The 24,548-nt window shown below is 43.4% G+C and overlaps 1 protein-coding gene across 1 annotated transcript in view; it reads right to left on the bottom strand.

Annotated features, from left to right (window-relative positions):
- Window positions 1-4,679: 4,679 nt before the first annotated feature.
- foxo6b (forkhead box O6 b) overlaps window positions 4,680-24,548 on the bottom strand; it is a 43,800-nt gene continuing 23,931 nt past the window's right edge. Inside the window, exon 2 of the mRNA XM_084380400.1 lies at window positions 4,680-8,920. Coding sequence (XP_084236526.1) covers window positions 7,193-8,920 — 1,728 coding nt within the window. The 3' untranslated portion in view covers window positions 4,680-7,192. The remainder of the gene's footprint in view (window positions 8,921-24,548) is intronic.

Below are 24,548 nucleotides of genomic sequence, written 5' to 3' on the forward strand. Positions count from 1 at the left end.
ACAAATTTCTCTGGGTTTGAACATTTTTTTAAAATCTTGATTAATGTTTACAGCTCAACAATATATGCAAGAAAAAGTGTAGTCTTTATAAGACATTTAAATGCAGAAACGTTACATATTATATCTTTAATTTGACGGTCGTGAGGACGACCCTATATTGGTGTTACACAGTGGCTGTGAATCTTTGATACAGACTGATGATGTTGCTACTGTAATGTGGTTGGTGAAAATACTAAATGGGGAATATCCTCTGTGCATTTACATTGGTAGGTGTAACATTTTCCAGTCAGAAGTGCACTGACAATCGTTGTCAGTCAACTAGTACCATAAGAAACACAATTAACGGCTCACAGCTTGGACACTGCCCAGTGAGCAAAGAGTGGTCTAGATCACATCTTTTAGACGTCATTTAAGGACATCCAAGACGTCTTAAAGACGTTCTCTGGGGAGCCAGAATGAAAGTTTTTTATACGTCTTTTCTGGACGTTGTATAGACGTTTATATGATGTTTATCAACTAATTCTGGCTGTCAGTGGACGTCCAGATCATAGCCAGTACGAACGTCTATTCTCAACTAATTCTGGATGTCAGTGGATGTCTAGATTATGGCCTGACTATTGACATGGCCAAGCCATGATCTGGACGTCCACTGACAGCCAGAATTAGTCGATAAACGATATATAAACGTCTATACAACGTCCAGAAATTACGTATAAAAAACTTTCATTCTGGCTCCCCAGAGGACGTCTTTTAGACATCTTGGATGTCCATAAATGATGTCTAAAAGACGTGATCTAGACCACTCTTTGCTCACTGGGTGTTTTCACCAGCCTGATAAAGAGCTCATTCTCCTTTGAATATGGAATAGCAAGCAACAGCTTCAGTGTCATTTTGTATTTCCTTACAAAATAGGAGGAGAGTTAAAATTTCAGTGACTCAATTGAGTGATTTAATTATCTCAAAAATGTACTGTAAAACAAGCCTGAAATTAGACTGTGCTGTTCTATCCTGGGACCTATAGCAACAGGCGACCAAATGAAATACACCATTACCTTAAGGAAACTTGTGGGTGTCTGGATTTGAACATCATTGGAAACATTTGGGATAATTTAAGCACACAACTCAACAACATATATAATAAAGGGCTAGTTGTTTAGACATAATTTAATGTGAAATGTTACATATTATATATTTTTGGGCCATTAAGTTGCCATGGATGTGTATACCAACAGTTTTTAATGTATTGTCGAAAATGTCCCGAGCTATACCAATATTTTGGGATACCAGATTTTCCATATAAATGTCATAATACCCTTTGTTGTGGGGATGCTGGGGATATGTCCCCACCACTTTATTAAAGCATGATTTGATAAAAATGTTGTGGAGAAAAAAATCTTGTTGTATTTTTGTATTGTTCCACCGTTATTCCCTCGTTACATTGCATAAATTGCAAATATTGAAGACCATTTAAAAAATGTCTCTTCATCCAAGCCCTTATGTCCCCACCACCTTTCAGTAAAACATCTTTCCCTTGATGCTAACAGACAATACTGGGGCCTATACACTATTCCTTCTTTGTATTGTCTTCTTATCAGTCAAAGGTAATGCAGTAAAGAATAGTACTAAAGATGTAAATATCGTTAAATATATTATTTTATTGATTAAACTAAATTACTTAGTGCATAATGATACAGATCTTTACAAAGAATTATGTTTCTTTTGTTAGACTACAATTAGAATAGAGCTCATTAACAGTTTTATCAAAAATAATATGATTTTCATTATTAAAACTACACCATATGATCGCATGATCATCCCAAAGGGACTGATTAGTAGTCAGAATAGTTTCCTTGGATTTGGTGGAGAATTTCACTGTGTCTCATTAATGTTTATTGACAGACACTACACATTATACAGCACCACATAGTTTATGCAGATATCATACACCAGTGAAGAGTTCGCATATCAGCCTACAACCTTTGTCAGATCACAAAATTCCATATCCTGTGAAATATGGTGGCGTCTCTGAACTAGCTGCAGAAGAACATGGGAGATTAGGGAGGAAAAGTGCATTAAGATGCTTGGGTTGTAAATATATATGAGGAGGGAGAGAGTGAGAGTGAGAAGGAGTGTAGGTTTTTAAGTTGCTGTCACCAGGCTGTCACTGTGTCTGTCAGAACAGATCCATCACGGCTCTGACACGTCAAGCTTCACATTTGCATGGAGTGCAGCAGGAGCCCGTCCTTATTATGCATTCTGTCTCACACTAACCTTCCTCTCTCTACCAGATGAACTAACTAGCATCCGAGAGGCATATTTTATAGAACCGCATGAGCTGGGGATGATGGAGAGCTGTTATTGCCGTCTGACAGTGTGTGTGTGTGTGTGTGTGTGTGTGTGTGTGTGTGTGTGTGTGTGTGTGTGTGTGTGTGTGTGTGTGTGTGTGTGTGTGTGTGCGCGTGCGTGCGTGCGTGCATGCGTGTGTGCGTGTAGCACTGGATGCCGCCATCTTCCCAGGTGTACAAGGATCAGCCATCTTGTCAGGTGAGCTGCTGCTAACTAACCATGTATTACTTTGACTTTGTCTCTGCAGGCTCATGTCCACACACACAGCAACAGAGGTGAGGAGGCGATGAGGACACAGCCTCATGTGTTTGTGTGTGTGTGTGTGTGTGTGTGTGTGTGTGTGTGTGTTTGTCAGTCTGTCTGTCTGTGTGTGTGTTGCACAGTATGGCAGTGCAGATGCAGTCAGTCCCTCAGTGAGGAAGCCTCCGCTGGGACAGACACAGCTGTGGCATGGCATCGGGTTGCTAACGAGCCTTATCACACAGGCGCTAGACTAGACACACACACACATGCACACACATGTGTAGGGAGTCACGCACATACACACACTCAGATAATCCCAAAACTGAGGTATAGAGCTATATACTTGTGTGTTCAACTCTCCATCATACACACTGATAAACACACAAATACACACACAAACACACAGGCACATATATCCTGAAAAACACACATTATTTACACACACACCTATGTTATCTCATATACATACACTCAACCCAGACTATACACACGTGCTCCCTTATTTACACAAAGACACACATACATGAAATTAACACACATACATGTTTTTGACACACATGCACATATATATATAGACACAACACACGTACACACATACAGATGCATACACTCTCGCGCATACAGCCAATGAAGTATCTTGTGACGTACCACCATGCTGATGTTAACTATATGACATATTTGCTCCTATGACTGCTGTTAATGTGAAAACTATGTAATTCAAAATACAGTGAAACAGACACAGTTTTGTGACATGACGAGTTATTTCTGACATTTTGAGGTCAGTTTCCCAGTAAAGAGGTTTGATAATCTGACTAATCTGATAGTTTGTTTAAAACCTCTTTGATCATAATAATGCTTGTGTTTCCTGTTATCATTACTAATAAAATTATGGCAAAAAGTACAAATATATAAGACCCAATTTGTAATAAACTGATTTTATACATTTTAGTGTCAATTCTCATTTCCAGTAAGCTTGCACTTAAACAGGGACCATGCCAATTTTCAACCAGCTTTGTATCACTACAGTAGTGGTAGTATATGAAAATGAACAAAGGTACATGTTTTTTGATTTTGCCTGCACCTAGAGGTCCCCACTTTTAAGCAGCAATAACACCAAATTACATAAAACCTGGCATATTTTAGGACCATTGTATCAACTACAGATTGATGTTCCGCATATTTTATGAACGCTTCCACGGATACAAAGAGTATCGTCAGATCTGTCGCTCTCGCTCTCTTCAATCAAGTGATCCAAAAGATGCACTCACCAATCAAACTGTCTAAACTAGGCAGCTGAAACTACAAACCAAGATTTTTTACAACACTGACTATTTCTCACCTAAAATGCTTTCAGAAACATGCAGTATTTTAGCATACTTTTTAGCTGCAATAGATAAAAAGATTGTAGGCTGAGTCGCCATATTGTTTCTGTATTATGAAAACAGAGGCTGAGTAACTCATTGTAAAAACAAAAACAAGGCAGTGCTGATCAAATATGAGCCACAACCCTGTTCATTCTTTATTTCTCTCCTAAAACGTCTTCAGAAACATATCTTAGTGCACTCTTTTGATTAGCTTTGTACTGTTTCAAAACAAGGTTTTCTACCTTTTGGGTAACTGGGAATACCACAATTTTCCTCTGTTTTCTCTGGTCATGTACTAGCAAAATATTTGTGTCTTTCTACAGCATAGATAGCCCAGTTTTGTGCAAGGGCCATCTTATTTTCATCTTAGCCATGAAATATTTCTGTAATAGACCTAATGCTGTAATTTTTATTCTCCATACTGTGGTTTTACTGTTGTTATCTCTCTCTTCTCTGATTGAACCACCCCTATTACATGTCTATCCCTACTGAAAGTGGGGTCCCTCTTCAGTGGCACTTCTCCCTTTATTTTTGCGTTTAAGGTTTGTATTTATCCAAATTGTGGGCCTAACAACAGAATAATGAATGCTGAACTTTGTAATTTGTGATATCGGGCTATATCAGTCAAAAAAATGCTTTTTTTAGTTGCAGGAGATACAAGGTTTTCAGCTGACAGAAGTGCACATGTGATTGTGTATGCAAATAATAGAAACACACAAAAAAACATCTATGTTCTTATTTGTTTTTATTTTACAGTCACCAGATGAGCAGATACATCATTTTAGAAAAGAAATTGATATTTGCAAAAAAATTATAATACAATTTTCTCAATATAGATTATGTACAGAATGAAATGTGGTCAAACTGAAACAGCATTCTGCCTCTTTGTCATCAAGAAGACAAAGCAGTGAGGGGTCCAAGCGGACCTCCATAGACCCAACTCCCTAACCAATAAATATAAACTGTATATATTATGTATGCTGCACTCATCCAGGCATGGACATTACCAGGGCAAGTTAGTTCTCAACAATATTCCCTTAATCAGTTCTTATACATCACTGTGCTACACACACACACTCGCACACCCATGAGAAGCTTGACACACAAGTGCACACAGGCCAGAGAACAAATTACAGTTGGGTTACAACAATGGGCCATCTTAACTCATGAAAAGGAAAGAAGAAAGCAAAAGAAATGTGTATGGAAATACCCGTCATTGTCCTTGATCAGGAGGGAGAAGTGGCTTTCTGGTCAAAGCTCGTTGGAGCTGGCTGAGTAGCACTTGACATTTGGCCTGTTTCAAACAGCCAATTCTACAGAAAGCTACCGAGCTGGAAAATCTCTCCCATTCTCACAGATCCTGCCTACTCATTTAGCTGCCTCCCTCCCATCCAGTCTTTCTCTGTATCTATCTACCTTACTTCTCTCTCTTGTTCTTATTCGCTCCGTCTTAAAGTGGGACAGATGCCAGGACAGGGGTTGGTGAATGCCCTCTTTCCCAATTTTCCCTCTGGGAATGAAGAAAATCAAATGCAAACGAAAGCTCCTATCCAAGCTGTGTTGAAACAGAACAGACAACTGCACAATCACAGAACGAGCACAAGAAAGACTACAGCAAAGTAAAGCTATGGCCAGGACGGGGCGGGGAACGCTTCTAAAGGGGATGCTTGAAGGACTTGAAGGACACTATAAGCACACTGCTTGCCAGCCGCTTTACCTTGTCGCTGGGCATCACCTCTCAAAAATCGCCCTCCTTGTTCTTGGCGGGGGGAAGAATTATGACTTTGTGCCGATGAGCGAATACACACACTTGCATAAATCATCCATCTTGTTTGGCGGTTAATTACTCTTGTTTACCCTCCGAGTAACCTCGGGATGGGGCGGCGCGATAGGAGGGAGCCTGGGAAGAAGAGATAGCACCAAATAGTAATCTGCTGACGCTGTTCATCAGTGTGCAATTCGCAGGAGTAAAAGCACATAGTGGGCTTGAACCTGGGTGTTAGTGAATTAGACAAGGTTGCCTGGGGTCTGAGGACGGCAGCTCCATCAACATCCTGGCCTGACCACAGCTGCTCGCTAAGCTGTTCTGGGGTCAGCCGGTGAAGGAGCCATGCTGAGGCAGCCCAGCTCGGGCCAATCAGAGAGCTCCTCAGGATGTACAGCAGGCTCTGATCGTTGCTTATTTCATTACAGGGAAAGCTACATAAATCCACAAAATGGAGAGGAAGAGGCACAGAGGGAATATTTGCATTTCTCCTCTCCTATCATCTCTCCTCAATGCCCCCCCTCCCTTCCCAACATAACCCCTTTCAATCCTTCCCCCATTTAGTGCAGAGTGACTTTAATCATCACTTTCGCCAAAACACATTAAGCCAGTGTGTCCGGAGTTGAGGAGAGAGAGGGGGGTTGAAAAAACACAGAGTGGCGCATTAGATTTGCAATAGTGATGCATCACTCTGGCATTACTTTGGAGATTAAAGAAGGGACGTTGCATTTCAATGGAGTGGTGCTGATGGTTGCCTGATGGATGACTGTCCTTCTGCACTGAAGCCAACAGGAAAGACCACTGTCCACCAGTGAGAGAAGTCACATTGACCCTGGAATTCCCTTCCATTCTATCCCTCCATCTCTTTAGCTTTTATTGCCTTCTTCTAAAAACCTCTTTTTTATTCATTCTTAAACCTCAAAGCCTCCTCTGCTTTTTAACCCCCAATCTGTGAGCACCTCTACATTGAAAGATATTTATGCAGCTGTTTGATCATGTTCTCAAGTCAAAAACAACACCTCCTTTGTAGGAGGAGATAATACTGTAAAGTGGATTGCATACATTAAACTTAAGCCAAAACACAACGTGACTTTGCCTGGTCTTTGTGTTACTGCATCTGTATGGAAAGGATGGATGTAAAGTGCTTGAGAGCTTAGAACAGGCAGGACGAGATTTGGAGGAGACCATAAAAACACAAAACAAAACAAAAACTGAAGGGCATGAACAAGGGGGGCTTTAGGACTGGGCTCATTGGGGGCAGGTTCAATGTGGAGACAGAAGGCTTTATAAACAGGGTGGGGGTAGGGGTGGGGGTAGTAGGGAGTCCGCAGGAAACAAAATGACAATACGTATTTTGTTCTACAGTCTCAGAGAAACAGAATCACAGTCCGTCAGTCCAAGGGTACAGCCCAGCAGCCTGGCCCAGTGGGTGAGCTTTCCGGTCATGTGTCTATCCAAACCCTTGGGCCTGGGTTCACCCTGGCACCCAGCTCTGGTTGCTGTGTGCTGGTGGAGGGCAGGCAAACGCCCCCAAGCTCATGCCCATCCCCATGCCCAAGCCTTGGGACAGAGAGCCGTCAAAGTTGAAGTCCATATTCTCTGTGTCCATAAAGTCACTGAGCAGGATGGAGTCTACATCACAGTCCAGGTTATTAGGGACATTCTCCATCTCCAGGTTGGCAGCCATTCTAATATGGGAGTTGTGCTGTTGCCCCTGGTAACCACTATTCCCTGGCTGGTGGTTGTTGTGATAGTACCCATGCCAGGAGTCAGTCATACCCTGATGATGAGCTCCAGGGTAAGGTTGGTGACGGGGGTGAGGTGCGGATGCCAGGCGGCAAGGGTCCTGTGGAACATCCATGACACCAGCAGGGTTAGGCGGTAGGGATGGCGATGTTGGGAGGTGAGGACGGGGCCCATAGTGGTTGGAGGTCTTGAGGCTGTAGGGCTGCAGGATGTCAGTGCTAACCCGTGGGGAGAGGGCCTGGGAGTGAGGCCCACTGTGCATAGGGTTATGAGAGTTGTGGGGGTTGTGGTTGTGCATGTGACTCTGGTTGGAGCGAGGGTTGTGATCATGGCTGGCATTTACTTTGTTACTGTGACCATGCTCGTGAGTTGGACCGTAGTCATGGGCTGGATGGGGCTTGTGGCTGTGGCTGTAGTTGAGGCTGGCTTGGTGTTTGTGACCCTGATTGTGGTTCTGATGGTGGGTTGTGTTCTGGTCATGAACTGAACCATGACCATTGTGTAGGCTGGGATTGTGAGCATGCTCTTGGCTGTGATTGTGGTTATGATTGTGGCTGCGATTCTGATTGTGGCTGTGCGGACTGTGAACACCATTGGTTCCCTGTGTCATTAGTGTGTGTGTTTCCCGTCCCTGGCCCAGCACTGTGTCTTTGTTGCAGTAGGGAGGTCCTCCAGTAAGCAGACTCTGCAGGGCGTTGTTCTCTGAGTAGCCCCTCATTGGGCGCTGGAAGCTGACTGGCTTGTTCTCCTGGATCGTCTCCATGGGAGTGTGGTGCCGGAGCATGCCCATGGAAGGCTGTGCGTACATGGGCCCACAGTAGGAGCCCTCTGCCTTGGGCCCAGGCACGTAGGGATAACCATTGCATTTGATCTGCGGTGGCTGGGGGTAGCTGCTCTCATCCAGACTGATAGCCCCAGTCAGGTCAGTCAGCTGGGGCAGCTCCACAGTGGGGATGTGGCCCCCAGTGCCCAGAGCCGGGGAGCGGGTGCTGGTGGGGCTAGGGTACAATCGTGGGGAAGCTGAGCAGGAAAGTCCACCCTCCTCTGGTTCATCAGCCTCTGCCTCAGCCAGGATCGGGGATAGACAGCCACTCAGCGTGGATGCAGAGGAGGAGGTGCGGGAATGAAGATCTGTCCAGGTATCATACTCCTCACCCCCCATGACCACACCTCCTTTCCCTGCTGGACTGCCATGTTCTGGGGAGCCTTGCATTGTGGGTCCGGCCCCCTGACCTTGTCCTCGTCCAAGGCCTGTGGCCCCTGCTCTCTTACGGCTAATGCGGCCCTTGGTCTTCAGGTAACGGGTGCCGTTGTCTATAGAGGCTGCACGCCGTCTGGGTCCCTTCCCCATCTTCCCTCCCTCTGGGTTCAGCATCCACCAGGAACTCTTCCCAGTCCCTTCATTTTGCACCCGGATGAAGCGGCTGTGCAGGGACAGATTGTGTCTGATTGAATTCTGGAACGAGAGAGAAAAATGGGAAGGAGATGGTGGCAGAGAGGGAGGGAGAGGCAGAAAAGGGAGGGAGAAGGAAAGAGATAAACATTAACACCCATGGGAACATTTAGGGTTAAATAATCATTTCTTGAGAACACAAAGTCATTTCAAATTATGGCCAAACTATCAAGGCTGCACGGCAAGCGAGAAAAAAGATGGATAAAGAAAGAGAGGGAGATGGAGGGGAGAGCAAAGAGGGCAGGGAGAGTGAAGGACCAATCGATACCTCCCCTGACCAGCCTCTCCTCTCCACACGCGCTCACTGAGTCATAATATGGACATGGGTGCAGCCTCCACATCAAACCATCACCAAGGTTACAGAAATGAATCACGCGAGGCAACCCAATCACAGACAGCCCATATCGATTGCAGGGCCTCCAAATATGAGAGCCTGAGATCCAGCCAGAGACAGGGAGGGAGGGAAGGGGTGAGAGGAGGGGGTTGGCAGGAGAAGATCTGGAAGAGCACCAGAATGAAAAAAGAAACACTCTTACACAGGCCTGGAATAAGATAGAGGGGAAGTAAACGGCGGGAGGGAGGAGGTGAGGGACATGCTCATTTAACCTCTTTTAAAATCACGGCACAATTAACATGACGGTAGGCAACGACGGCAGATATCGTTATGATAAAGTCTTCCTGCAAATAGCTTTGAAGGGGGACGGATGTGGTGGTTGCAGGTGGGTGTGGAGTGCGGGGGGGTGTATAGGATAAGCTTCTCCAGACCCCTGTTTAAGTGCCTGAGTGACGGCTGTATAGTTAATCCAGGGCTCCGCAGCAGCATTTGAAGATGGTGCCAACCTGGAGTGAGTTGATGAGATCTAAGCCTGCCTAAAGGAGAGCTTAGCAGGGATACACATCATCTCAGCTGGCCAAGTTAGTCTAAGTACAGCATGTTCATCCAAATCTTTCCTGCTTGTGTCATTATTCACACTCTCTCCAGCTTTCCTCCCTTTGCTTTTCACTTTCTTTTTCTTTCCCTCTCTTTTTCCTTTTCCCTTTCTCATCTTTGGGAGGAACAAGCCCCCTCCACCACCACCAACCCCAACCCTCTACCCCATGCGCACAATCACACACTTTTCTTTTTCCTCTCTGGAGATATCTATCTATTTCTGCCTTGTTTATTACCTGCACATAGCTCACAATCTCTGTCTCCTGATATCTCGAGCCATTCTCTATCTTCATTCACTCCCCGCCTCCTGTCCAATTTTCCTGCTCTCAGCCCCATTCATCTCCCTCTCTGTGTCCCAGCATCTCTTGATCACGACATTGCTCATTCTCTCCCTCTCTCCACATCCATCCTCTCATCACCTTACGCAACTTCCATCCTCCCCCTTCTCCCCCCTCTTCATTCATTCACACTGAAAAGTGTGCAAATATCGGAACCAAACAGCAGGAGATGCAAATACGTGTTCAATGGGGAGACCAGCTTACATTTCACCCTTCAGGGCAATCCATACACTCAGCATATGTACTCCCCCATACTCTGGCAGCATATGGAGCCACATGGCTTCAAACTGGACAAACAACTAAAAGAGGTGATGGCTTTGTTGATGAAGGGTATTATGAATAGCACAGCATCCAGAACAACAAGTAATATGTGTCTCGCAAAATGTTTACAGGAGGAATTCAGCTTTAAGTAGGTTTCAAATCAGTCTTGTATCCCACTACTACCCTCATTCATGTCGAAAAGCCTCCTCCACACACACCCATCCCCTCAGCATGACTCCAAACAGGTAATTTTGCCACATCCTCCACTCAAATCACACTGCTGACTACACTCTCTTCACAGACATGAAAATTGGATACGGGAGATGTATTTATGGTTTTTTTTCTGCTGTTCAGAGGGGTCCTCTCCAAAACACCAGGTCGCTAAAATTGCACAAGCTTAACGTTTGCCGACGAAATGGGCCGACTGCACTTCTCAGCCGCGGCGCGCAACGGAGAGCAGACTTTATCAAAGGCAAATTGAACGATGACGCCGTGTGAAAGAGGCCACCAGTGGAGGCGACCCGCATCAGGTGATCTGAGAGCGGCACCCTGACAGGTTCCTCTACAACATGACGGCTCCGGCTGGGCGTAGCCATGGCAACAGAGTAAACCAAAAGAGGGAGAAATGAAGAGAGGGGAGGTGATGGTGGGAAGGAGAGATGGGGAGAGAGGAGGGGAGGTGGCTGATGCTGTTTGATGCTGCAGGCAACTCCAAACAGCCTTTTATCTGAGTCTGTCAGATTCCTGCTTCCAATCCACCAGGGAGGCTCAATCACCAGTAGTCCCAACGTCTCACTACCTGTACCAAGCTGTGATTAGCAGACGTGTGTGTGTGTGTGTGTGTGTGTGTGTGTGTTTGTGTGTGTGTGTGTGTGTGTGTGTGGGTGTGTGTGTGTGTGTGTGTGTATGTGTGTGTGTGTGAGTGAGTGAGGGGATAGAGAGCTTACGTACAACTACCAGAGCAACAATTATACCCCAACAGTACACTGCTTTTCCTTCACCTGCTGATGTACTGTACAATACTATAATGTGGCAGCTCTCTGCATTGTCTTCTTTATAAATTAAGGTTAAAATTCCATCCATTTGAGGCTGAAATTGACATCTTTGTACTGAAATTGCTAATAGTGTAAATTAGGTGCTGATACTCAATACCATCAGTATCTAATGTTACAGTTTGTATGGCCATATGAGACGATTTCTATCATAATCTAAGCACAGGAAAGCTAGGATCCAATTAAACATTAGGGAAAAGACGTGAGGATGAGGGCCTGAGGCCTGTAGAGTTCTTTAAAATGACAGACGGAAGTTTCTGAGCATGAATCAATTTGAGTATGAACTTTCAATAGACAACTAATGTGCATTTCATCAAGAAAATAATAATGTTATGTTAATTATACATACATAACATAATTGTGTGGACATAAACAGGCTATGTTGCATGTTATTAATTTTTTCCTCTTTGTGTTCCTACAGTCCTACATTCAAAAAATAACCAGCAAAGTTTTACATTTGCTTTTCTTTTTTTTTTTTTGCTATTTTGTTCATGTGCACTCAGTTGCTAGTTTATTAGGCACACCTAACTGAACAGAATGCAGTCCAATACAATTGTACATCCTCCCTTCATAAACATTTTAATTGTCAGGCTCCAGTTTGTGTTGCAGTTGAATTGTATTGCTTTACACTGACAGAGTTTTCTATTATATTGTCCACCCCCATTTATATAAATGAGGGCAGGCTAAAAAAGAGAAACCCCTCTCTCACTGGCATCTGGCATGCATATATACACTATTCAAGCAAGTTTTTGAGTGACACTGCACTGACTGTTATTTATCCGTAAATAGAAGATTTGATTAAGGACAAAAAATGAGATTATGATCTCTAAGTCACTTACCCGTAGCCAAAATAGCTCACATTTATACAGAGTCCTTCTTCTTCACTTATGGTTTGTGTCTTTTTTCATTTGACTATTGGCTTCATTGGTATGGTCTGTTCTCTTGTCATTCATCAAAATAAGTTCTCAAGCTTTTGTTTTAAGGGCAATAAAGTTAGCTGAACTTAAACTCTGCTGCCATCTGGCAAAAGATATATAAGTATTTTGACTTGATTACTTTTGATTAATTAGTATTTATAGTTTCTTTTGTGTGCATGTGCATGCTTGAGTGCATGTGTCTGTGTGTGCGTTTGTGTGTGTGTATTCAAACAACCATTGACCTCAACACCAAGTAGTTTTGTGCCTAAACCTAATCAAACCATAAGCATAATGTTGTCAGATCAGTAGAAGTTTTTTTTATTTTTGCAACTATGATTTGCAACAGTTTTGGAAGGCACACAAAAACAATGTCTTCCTGCCAAATAAGGCCTCTGATCAGAAAACACTTGTTTTTGAATTGTGCTGGAGGGCAAACAATGTATTTTGTTGTGTAATTTAGAGTAGTATTCGATAAAAAGATGCTGTGGCAACTGTGGCTAGAGACGCATGCAATGGGAACAAAACACAACATGACTGTTAGAAAGTCCCGTGTCATTAACCAATAATGAGTCAGTCTCACTGGTTAAGGACAGACAACATGAACTTTACCAACAAGAAAGTTAAAAAGAAACCAGATAGATGTAAATACTAAATCTAAATGTAATAAGTACAATAAAAACAACTAAGATGACAAATTCAAGGACTGTCCAATTTAATGATTCCTACATGAATCCAGCATATCGACATGACCCTGGTGCTTATTCTATCAAAGTTTATATAGCAGGAGATGTCACTGATTAGCACCCTGTGAGCCAAAGAGGGGGAGCTGATCAGTGAAGTCCTCCAGCATAGTCTATGGTTGGAATGAAACCTGCAGACTCTCAGTCCTCCGTGGCACATAGCTGCCCATCCCCACCTCAGTGTATATATTAACTTGTCAGAAAGACTGATTCTGAAGTGGAGAAGCCTGTTCCCTCGGCTCTCAGCCTTTGCCTTTCTACTAATGCAGGAGGAGATGGACTGTTGCAGAGAGAGCGGTGACTGAATCTGTCCTCACATCCACCCTCCTCCTCTACAGGGAACACGCTGCACTGTATCCAGCCTCACTACTGTATATTATGCATAAATAGTTACCGAGTTTGACCCTGACACACTGCTGCTTTCACTGAGTCAGGGGATAGTCAGTCCAGTGGTTAGCTAATGGCCCGTGGACACACAGAGCTGTCTAAACACAGAATTTTTACACTTTTTCCCTTTTTCAAAATGCCAAACCGGGCAACAATTCATGACAGGGTTTGGGAATTACATCATCCTGCATCACTCTATACAGTATGCAGTGTAATTACAGCTGAACATTTAAATGTGACCATAAATTACAATTTGGATGCTGAGCATGAAAATTCACTCCAGACTTTGGAAATACTGTGACTGTACGATCACAAGCTCAGACACTGGTATTACTCAATACACAGGACTTTTATAGCTGTAAGTGTGTAAGTTATAGATAACACTCTCACCCTAATTACCTCCACAGAGGAGGTTATTTTTTCACCTGTGTTTCTTTGTTGGTTGGTTGGTTGGTTTGTCAGCAGGATTACACAAAAACTCATTAATTTCTCAGGTAATTATGGATGAATCTTTAATTAAAAAACTGGCAAAATTTGGTGGCTGGTATCTGTGAGTGAATACAATTTGATGCAGATCCTAGATCAAGTGATCTTATATTATGGTTCAGCAGTTACGGGTGGTTTAGAATTTAGAGTGATACGGGGCTACAGGGTTTGATATTGTATAAGGCTCGATTGGAATAAAGAAGACTATTGGGCCCTGGCCCTTTAAGTCTCAAGCTCAACATCTTTCTTTAGACCCTGACGACATTATCAGTTATTTTTTTCAGACTTTTGAACAGTATATGATTGTTCCCACAGACTGAGAAGGACCTGTGTGTCCTTTTAACCTTCTCCTCTTGGCATTCCAAACTCAACATGCAGGAGATGGATAGAGCAACAGGAACATCTGCACAGTATAATTCAGTCCAGTACAGCAGACCGTTCAGAAATACACCCTTATGTACCTGCATTTTATTTGCAGGTGTCTCCACAAAGTCTTTTAAATGGTCAGAAACTGTGCTCTCTTCAGCCGTGTGCCCACATCCTCCATTTCACAATAGCAATAACAGAGCACTGGCTAATTTTCTTGATTATTATTATTTTCAACCCCCTTGTCCCTTTTTTATTCTGGATTAGGTAGCTAACGCTAATTACATCTATTACAAATTATCCAGTTTGTGTTGCATAGCAACGAGAATGATGTAACCCTTTGCACCCTTTTTCCTCTTGTTGTCTGTTACTGGCAATTCTCTCAACGGAGCTTTGTGTCTGAGCAGAGAAAAGCCTCCTATATTAATTCTACACAACAGCTAATATCAAACTATATCTGTGTGCTGGACCTCATATCATAGAGGGGAGATTTGATCCCAGACAGTTCCCCTCCTCTTTGCAGACTGTTAACGATGTAGAAATCAAGTCATATCTAATGGTTTTTAGCTTTTTCAGCTTTGTACACACGCTGCACATGTAAACAAGCGACAACATATATATTTCACAAGTTGACACATGTCCACCTCAATGTGCACGCGCACATAGGCGAACACACAAAGACACCCACAGCCCCCCACCCCAAACTGGCAATCATACTTAATCCCTCTCCAGCCTGAGTAATCCCCGACAATCCAAGGCTAATCCTGGTTAATTCTGGGCACTCCTCAGCTGGGTTTCATCCTGAAACCACAGAGACAGGGTGGGGATTGGTCGGATCATGGCGATTGAGGCTGGGCGCGGCGTTGATGGACATAATTGGTTGGGCAGTTATTGGGAGCCAAGAAAAACAAGCACAGGTTTTCACGGGTCTTCAAAATATGTCCGGATTGACCCCCACCAACCACGTCACGCCACAGCCTTACTGTTGTCACCGCTCCTGATAGAAAACATGTTTACCACCAGAGTCCTGTGTGTTAGCATGTAAACACTTATATAAGACACTGATACAACAACTGGTGCTCGGGGATAGAATAACCTTTTCTATAGCATTTAAAGGACTGGAAAATAAACACAAGCAGGGTATACAGTATAAGCCATTCCTCCGGTGTAAGGGGTTTCTGAGAAGTCATTAGACTCTATTCAATCAGCTCTACCTAGTGAAGCTCCTAGCTCAATTCTTCTTAGTGGCTATTGATCCTGATTCCAAAATGAAGCACTTAAGACGCCTTGATCAAGCTGCTCCTTAATCTAGCGTTAAGGAGATTGAGACCTTTTCACCCCATGTCTCAGACAGACTTATTACTATGGCACAGGGGTACAGTGGCAGCGGGAGCACACTTCTCTCAGTTTGGGTTTTATAGTCTGTTTAAGCCCCTTTGGTGCAGAGCAGGCGTAGGAACACTTTTACTCTCTGCCATTTTGAAAAAGCTGTCAATATACACAAAGCCAAGAGTGTTAATGAAGCAATATGTCACTGACAGGGGATGGATAGGGATGCTTTGTTAAAAACAAGAAGGCCTCTGGTGTTTGTGGGCTCGACTGCGTGCCTGTTCGATTGAGTTTGCACATGGAAACTGCAGGATATGTGTGTTTGAAGCCTTGGTATACTCATGAGAGCGTGAAAGCAGAAGCAAAAAGGAAACTGATTTACCTTCCGCTGCAGCTCTGTCAGCAGCGAGACGGGGAACAGGTTGCAGTGGAGTTCTGCTCCTGGACATTTTTATAGGCTGCTTTTACCTCTCTATCCTCACAGGAGAGCAGTCTCTTGGAGGGGATTCTTTAGAGGATTCAGTAGAACATCATGTAGTGGATTTTATAGTGCTTTCTGCTTCACATTTTAAGGAGCCCACCTCTAATTTATGACGCATTCCACGGCGTATTCAAGAGGAGGGTTGTGTTTTAAATTCCATGCAGTGCTCCATTAGATGTGGTCCGGCACAATCCAGCCGAGTGTTGTGGGGATTGCTGCACGCCGCCTTGTTGAGAAGTAGTGGGACTAGGCAAAGCCGTTTTCTCCCCTTGCTCAACCATTATTTATTAATCCATTTCACACAGCCAGGAGTCATTATGCACGGTCCTGTCAATGGGTATCTCTCTATGCCGCGCATTTATTTGATAATAAGCAGGAGTGGGGGAGAAGATAAAAGCGCTGACTGCGTTCATTGTGGAGCGCTTTCTGCAGGCGGGGAGACTTAAATGAGAGCAGCCAGGCTCTGTGTGGGAATGGGTCTCGTCTGCTAAGCCTGTCTGGAGGCAATCGATGGAAATTAGTCAACGCTAAAGATTCACTTCCTGTGACTGATGTCACGGGCAGCGCTTGTCTCTTTGAAGGGAAATAAAGAAGTGGGAGGCTGAGGGATTAATGGGGTTGGAGAAGGTGTGAGCATGCAGAGTTTGAGTGGGGGCTAAGCTGGGAAAAAAGATGCTATTCTTTAGGTGGGACTGCGGGAAGATAATAGGTCAGAGCATCCACAGGAATGTGGTGTAGCTAGGAACACTCCAGAAACACAATAACTTAGTTGTGTTTAAGGCCAGCAACAACACAGACAAATCAGTTACAATAAAGATATGCAGTCACACTTCACAGCACAGCCACAGTGCTGCTGCTACGGCTGAAGCAGCCTGGCCAACACAATGGCCAGGATGTTCTGCAAATAATGAAACCTTACTTAACAATCACAATAGTAACTGAAATACTTTCTTTAAACATGGTTTATTAACTGTAGCACCTGAAAATGGCTCTTTAGGCATGTATCACATGCATTGTAGTTCATTAACAGCAGCATAAAGAATCACTTTAATATACTGTTAAGAAATGAACGGTCTGATTCAACAAAGAACATCTGAAGCTGCAACTACCGTGTATTTGTGAGGTTCTCGGTATTTGGCAGTTTCTTTGAGTCATGAAAGTGCTGCAGAACTCGTCCAATAAGAAGAACCTGCCTTTTTCTATGTGGAGGATGAATAATAGTGTCTACAGTAGCAGCAGCAGTTTCAGTTGTACACTCGCAGCAGCTGTGACAATACGATCAGAGTTAGTGTCTCCAGCAGTTGTACTGAAGACGCCTCCTGAAAGGTGCACCAGTTAGCTTTGCCTCAAAGTACAGCCGAGGGACTAGAGCCAGCCCTCAGGCGACAGAAGGCCTTTCACTCCCCCTTGCTCCCTGTGGAGCTCCACAAGCTCTGGGGGAAAGAGAGAGAAACGAGGCAGACAGGGAGGGAGAAGACGGGTGGAGAGAGGCAGGGAGCGAGGCGTCGTCTGGGGCTAACCTGAGAAAGGTAGACGGGAAGAGAGCCTGAGGGGCCAGAGGCGGACAGCAAGCCCAATCCCCAGCAGAGAGGCCTCTAATTGGAGCTGCCGGCCTGCCGAGGCAGCCTCTCCCTCGGCGGATGGACATAAGGAGCCGAGTGAAGGCGGAGAGCCCGGGGGCGGGAGGAGAGGGCAGATAAAAATAGAGCCGGCAGATTAACGAGCATCTGAAAGCGGGGCAGGGGATCGGAAAATCCTCCCTGCGTGCCAGAGATGCCCGGTCCTCAGGCCACAGCCAGCTCTGTAAAGAGTGATGGACCGGGAGTGGCCATGAGTGGTGCTTCCTTCCTGTTGGCCTTTCTTACATCACGAGCACCGGGGGGAAGGCACACTACTATGTCCTGCTCCAGGACTTTGCTTAAATTTTAATGAAGTGTTGTAGTACTCAACTTCCTGGGGTCAAATACAGTAAAATGTGCTTATTTGTTTCCTTTAGTTAATAAAAATGACTGTCTGAGCATCTCATGAAATCATTTTCATTTGTGTCCTGTTTGCTCAGAATTCACAACTGTGTAGCTAGCATTTGTACAGTTAACTCTTTTACTTTGTAGTGGTTTATTGGGAGGGGTTTTTATAAGTAAAAACAATAAAAGAAATATTTTCCCTTTTGATTTTTAATTGCGTGAAGGCTCTCTGCTTTGTATTTTCAGCCCGTCTTTGGTAAAATATACGAGCCAGCTGCCAAATGAACCGGAGGATTAAGCAACAGTTTCCTCTGTTGTCCCAACACAATGTAAAAAATTGTTATATCACATGATGTTATCAACTGAATGAAGAGTTCTAAGAACAATATTCTTTTTAACTATCAAACTATTTCACAAGGCAAAAAGCTAGCAAATGAGCAAGACTAGCTTGTTGTGTGGCTAAACTTTGGGTTTACTAGTTAGACAGCTAAGAACAGAGGAACCTTTATCTGACTGCTGACTTATTGGCTTCTCTTTACTAAGATCGGACCATTTAATGTTATAGTATCACTTATTAGTATCACTTTTTTCTATGTGACAGTGCAGCTTTGATGCAGCCAGTTGCTGATGGGATGCTCAAAGCTTAAAGATTTGGAGAAATGTAGTTTGTCACCTCCACCTTTGACTCACACTCATAAAAGGAGTCTACCTCCACGGCTGTGATTTCTATCCCTCCCCTGGGAGCTTTCACACGCCAGGTGGAGCATCGTGACACCTATGGGAGCCAGAGGAGAAGCTGAGAAACAGGCCTGATCACACCTGCCATCAGGTCTCAGGAGAGCACCACCCACCTCAGCACTCAGCTGTCACATCCATCCACACACTGAGGCTGTGCGACACCTCCAACAAATGCACTGATCCACAGTCAAAAGCTGATACACTGGCAGAAACACGGGCTGTTTCTTTTTAATAATGTCACATTAATAAAAAGAAAAAAGGCTAGATTGACTTGAGAAATTGGAAAGATTGGAACAAGCGTACAAACACCAGACACTGCCACACAACTCGTTATAAGAATAACAACTATCTCTCATGCTCAAATAATGAGTTCAACCTTTGGCTTTCATCCATAACTTAGAGAGTTTCCGAACAGAACGCTGTAGCCTTGAATGAATAACAGACTCCTCAAATAGAGGTGATCAACTTCTCTCAAAGTGTCTGTTTCTCAATTATTGGTTGGCTTGATTTAATCCAAAGTGGTACTGAAAAGTCACAATCATGACCATGAGTATTCAACACTTTGTATTGAATATTCATTAGTTTGAAAAAAGGGCTGCATTGTTGAATATTCAAAGCTTGAGTACCTTTGCTCCCACACTGCAGCTTGATTAAAGTATCAAACTACCAACTTGAATTCATTGCTTCAGCGGGGAACATCACAAGCCTGTTAGTCAGGGTAGATTGCCATTTTGGTTCACTTCATTCATTCAGTCCAGCATTGTGTTCAGGTTAGCTGGTTATTGTTTGGGAGGAATGGTTTTATATTCCGTTTTATCATAACCTATAGTAACATATCTGTCCTGATGCTATTGGTGTGATGGTGTCTTTCATGATGATTTAAGACATATGCCATATAATGACTATTGTCCATACTCGTGATACACTGACAGAGTGATGACGCAATAGGAAATTAGGGACAATGGCTCTTGTTTCAAAACGTATTTTAAAGTTTAGAAGAAGCTAATATAAAGCTGGAGCCAGCCTGTCCTTTTCTTCTTAGTATTTATTATGGCAGCAAAGGAGGAAGTAGGTGACATAGAATAAAGAGTAAGAAAGTCCACTAAATGAGGATGCTGACCACGTACATGCGTTGTAAATAAAAGCAGCTTATTAAGAACCATATTTGTGTTTGTTGTGAGGCGGCAACCTCTAGCAGAAGTCAGAGCTAAGAAGTGTAGAGATTAAAAGTCTGTATATGGGGGATGTCAGCGATGAACGGTTGGGTTAAACAAGTACAGGACTTTCATTCAGGAGACCACAGTTCTTGATCAGTGTGAAACGTGGTGATTGTAACCCGAACTAAGATGTTTTTTCTAAAATTAAGTAGTTTTCTTGCCTAAACCTAAGCAAACTGAGACTGAGAATTTTGTCCCCCATCCTTTGTAGAACAGTCGCTCAACAGAGGTGATGTTTCACAGAGCAGAAGGGATGATTACAAATACAAATGCTCTTTATACTATACTGTACATCTGACATGTGTCGTTGCAAGATACTAAAATCTGAACTTAACAAGAGTCACTCCTGTATTCGTCTTACAACAACCAAAGACGCTGACTCAATCTCATCTACGCTATTATATTTTAATTACCAAACAAATTGGAAATCTTGATTCAGAGATCTGGAACCAGGCTCGAAACATTACAGCACATCAGCGCACTACAGTTACTGTAGAGCTGTTAAATTCACCAGAATCTCAGAATGGTCTCTGATTGCAACATTTATCAAAACTAAATACACCGACAGATCTGCTGGGATCAATTTTCATTGCAACTTGGGTGGTGTGTCTCTGTTCATAATGGATCATCATTAGCTTCATCTTTAATTGCTTCACTGTAACCTGATACCTGCTCTAGGGCCCACACTCAAATACCAAAGCTAGACAGGAATAGTAATGATATCCTATTTATGAGAAGAATACATGCACATTGCCTACGATAAATATCTTTTGAATCAATTACGCCATCTTTATTCAGCCAGCTTTGGATACACTCTTCAAAAATTCATGGGAAAGTGATTTGAGATGTATTATTTTTTCCTGGTAAACCCTTTTGCCAATTCACACTGTCACACTTTTCGAGAACTCAAATTTCTTTTAAGAGGAACACATCTCTCGTCAGATGTGCTGTTTCCAAGTAAGCCAATTTTCAAACAGAAAAAAGTTAGATGCTCTTTTCTGTTTGATGTGTGATGACTGTCATTCTTCGAGGCTATACATTTCCATTTTGCAATCTCAATAAACTGACATGTTATTAACAAGGGTGACATGGATATACTGTACACATTGACATATAAATATAACAGAAGTTCTAGACCTGTGTCATTAATTGATATCACATCAGAAGTCAAACCCCACTCTGACGCAGATCACCCTTGCAAAGACAAAGCCACACTAACACACACACATATCTCGTGCTTCACTAGTGTGGCATGCTGGGCCGGCTCATTACTACAATGCCAAGCTACTAGTTGCTAAGGAGACCTTAGGGAGAGGGAGGGTTCCTGTTGCCATGGCAGCAAGCCTGCATCCTGCCAACTGTCTTCCCCCATGAGACATGACCATCGCAGACAGAGAGAGAATAAGAGACGGGGAGGAAAAGTGAGGGCAGAACCAAGTGTGGAGAGAAAGGCTGGAGGGGGTTATGGTTAAGATGTTGAGAGAGGAGGACTTGTAAAGATGCCTGCGAGGCAGCGGGCTCGCTGGAGAACCACAGAGACTGTAGAAATAATGCACAGAGAAAATTGATGGGGTGAGAGCAGGAGAAGAGGGAGACCTTGAAAAAAAAAAAGAGCCCCCCTTCTTTTGAAAGCTAACGTGCATGCAGCAGCTTTCCCAGGGCTAACATGGTCGCTGCCTCGCCGACCACAACTAGATCCAGGCGTTGACAAAGACGCCAAAATGACGCTAAGTACCCTGAACCAAAACCCTCTCTTGACTCGCTCAATCCCTGCCCCGCACTGCCACACATGTCCCTGACTGAACCGCCCGCCTCTCAGCTTTTACTACATGAGCAGAAGATCTGACAGAGCTTTTGGACGAGCGTTCACAGAGCCCATCCGTCATGGAAAGAAATCTGCTTTGGTGAGAGTGAGCGGTAATGAACGACGGATGGGAGGGAGAGAAAAGAGAGAGAGCGGGAGAGCATCTGGGAGGGATGAGCAGGGAGAGATTAAACTGATTGGGGAGCGCAGAAGAAGGGCGACGAGGAGGTCATACGAGGCAAAAGAAGAGAGAAGTAGTCCTCAGTCTCAAATTCAAATTAGCCTTATGGGTTTCCAAGGACACTGAATTGTTTCCATCCTCCATTTCTTTCTTTGTGTCACTGTCTCACCCCCCTCCCTCTTTCCCACGTCTCTTCTCTTTTCCTCTGTTTTTCTTTCTCTCCCTGACTTCGTTGGCTCTTATTAAATCACTCTTCTCATTGCCTCGGACTGCTTCGTCACATTGAAGAGTACATGTGTGTCAAGGGAGCTATAATAGCAGAGCTGCAACATATAACACTTAAAGCTCTCTCCCCTCACCACGCTTGACCGCCTCGATAGTTCTGCTACCTGAAGTGAACCCGGCAAAGAATTAGGTTTGGGATCCAGTTCAGATCAGGCCGTAGAACATGTTTTGTTGAGTGTCCAGATTCGGAGCAGGTTCTGGTTTATTTCAAGATGTTATTTTCTTAAAGAAATTTCTCTCCCTCGTGTGCTAAATTACATGTGTCCATGTGCATTCAACCCTACTGTCATACAGACTGTTCATACAGAGTGCCACAGGAATGAGTCCTAAAACCCAGAGATAGTTATCATTTTTGCACCAGTTCTTTTGTGTCTAAGTCAGTGGGTTGTTCAATGGGTTTTCAGTTAAATACCTGAAAAATGGTCTGTGGTTAACACAAGCTGAAGAGGTTTTTACATTTTGTGCTTTCCAAAATATGTCAATAAATACCCCATGCTTGATTTATAAAGTCTTGTCTTGTCTTGTCTTTCAAAAGGCGGTTGCTGATAAGTGGCTAAATAAGACTGCAGAAGTTGTCGGGGACATTAAACGTCATCACGCCAAACAGGGAGGCTCATCTACTCAGTGGTCCTTCTTTACCCGTGGACTTTAGTTACAAACTATTCCAACTCTAACTTTACAACTTGTAGATTGATCAAAATTTAGTAAAGTGTGTATAATATGTGGTGTAGTTTGTTTTCTAGCTTAATGTTAGCTTTCACTTCAGACGATTGCATTTACACTTAAATCATAAAAGTGGTGTTGGTTTGTGAGGATTATTGTCATTAATTAGTATCATGCCACAGAGTTTATTTTTCTGCAGTAAGCCAAGATCCAATTGAAAATTCCCATTGGCATTTGTCGAGGGAACCAAGATGATGCTAACTTCTGGGTAAGCCTACAAAGATACGTCATCCCTGTTGCTCTCTATTAACCAATTCTGTAATAGGATTGTGGATTTTTTTTTGAGGAGGAAACATTTTCTCAGGTCTGATACCAATGTAGACCACTAAGTTCAAATTAAGGAAAATGATACAATAATATTTTAGACAAAAGTTTCTGAGTCTGTGGCAACAGTTTGACCCTTTCAACAAGACACTGACCCTGTGCCCAAAGTCAACTCCAGACATCAACCCTATCCAACACCTTTGGGATGAACTGGAATGCCGACTATAAGCCAGATAACCTTATCACCCAGCATCAGCGTAAGAGTTCACTAATGCTCTTGTGTCTGAATCGGAGCTAATCCTTGCAGCCAGGTTCAACATCTAGTAGGAGATTAACGGTCCTGGTTTTAGAATGACATGTTCAACTATCACATTTGAGTGAAACTTTTGGTTGACCACATACTTTTGGTAGTGTCTGTTATAACTGACAATCTGAACCTGAGCATGTCTCTTTGTCTTTGAAAAAGGAAACACAAACAATGCCTTTGTTTGGCAGCCCAGTTGCAAGTATAGAATGTTGGCAGACAACATTTTTGTATTTGTATGTTTCATAGGCTACGTACCATATTTACATTATACAAAACCTGTCATCCCATTCAAATTATATGTTTATGACCTTACTTTCATAAACATATTGGAGTAATACTTTGGAGTTGCATGAGGGAAGGCTCCCAAGCCAATAAGCGCAGTTCCAGACGATGTATGAACCTTTATAAGTGTAAAACCACTATATACTCCTAACAAGGGACCATGGTGTTTCATCTTTTCTAAGCAAGACACCACTGGATATTTATAAGGACACCTCCATCATGTTTGTGGCAACAAAAGTGGATGTTTTTAACAAGACCTTGGGACATCTTCTGCAGTATTTGTGGCAACTAAATGAGGTATTTTAAGCCAAAACATCTTTTCCGAAGCCTAACCAAGAGGCTTTTGTACCTAAACCTAACCAGAGCATAAGCACACCACATCTCTGTGGTTTGCAGAAACGTACGCTGCCAACATCTATTCTAGCGATTGGGTTGGGGTTGGGTCTCATATTTGGCAGCCTGAGTAGGGTTCAACTGGGTTCATCCGGGTTCAGGCCTGAGTTTGAAGCCTGTGCTGAACTCTAACACACACACACACACACACACACACGCAGCACAAAGCATATTCCCACATACTT

This window comes from Pagrus pagrus (genome assembly GCF_965226575.1).
Source record: "Pagrus pagrus genome assembly, chromosome: 17".
Taxonomy (NCBI): domain Eukaryota; kingdom Metazoa; phylum Chordata; class Actinopteri; order Spariformes; family Sparidae; genus Pagrus; species Pagrus pagrus.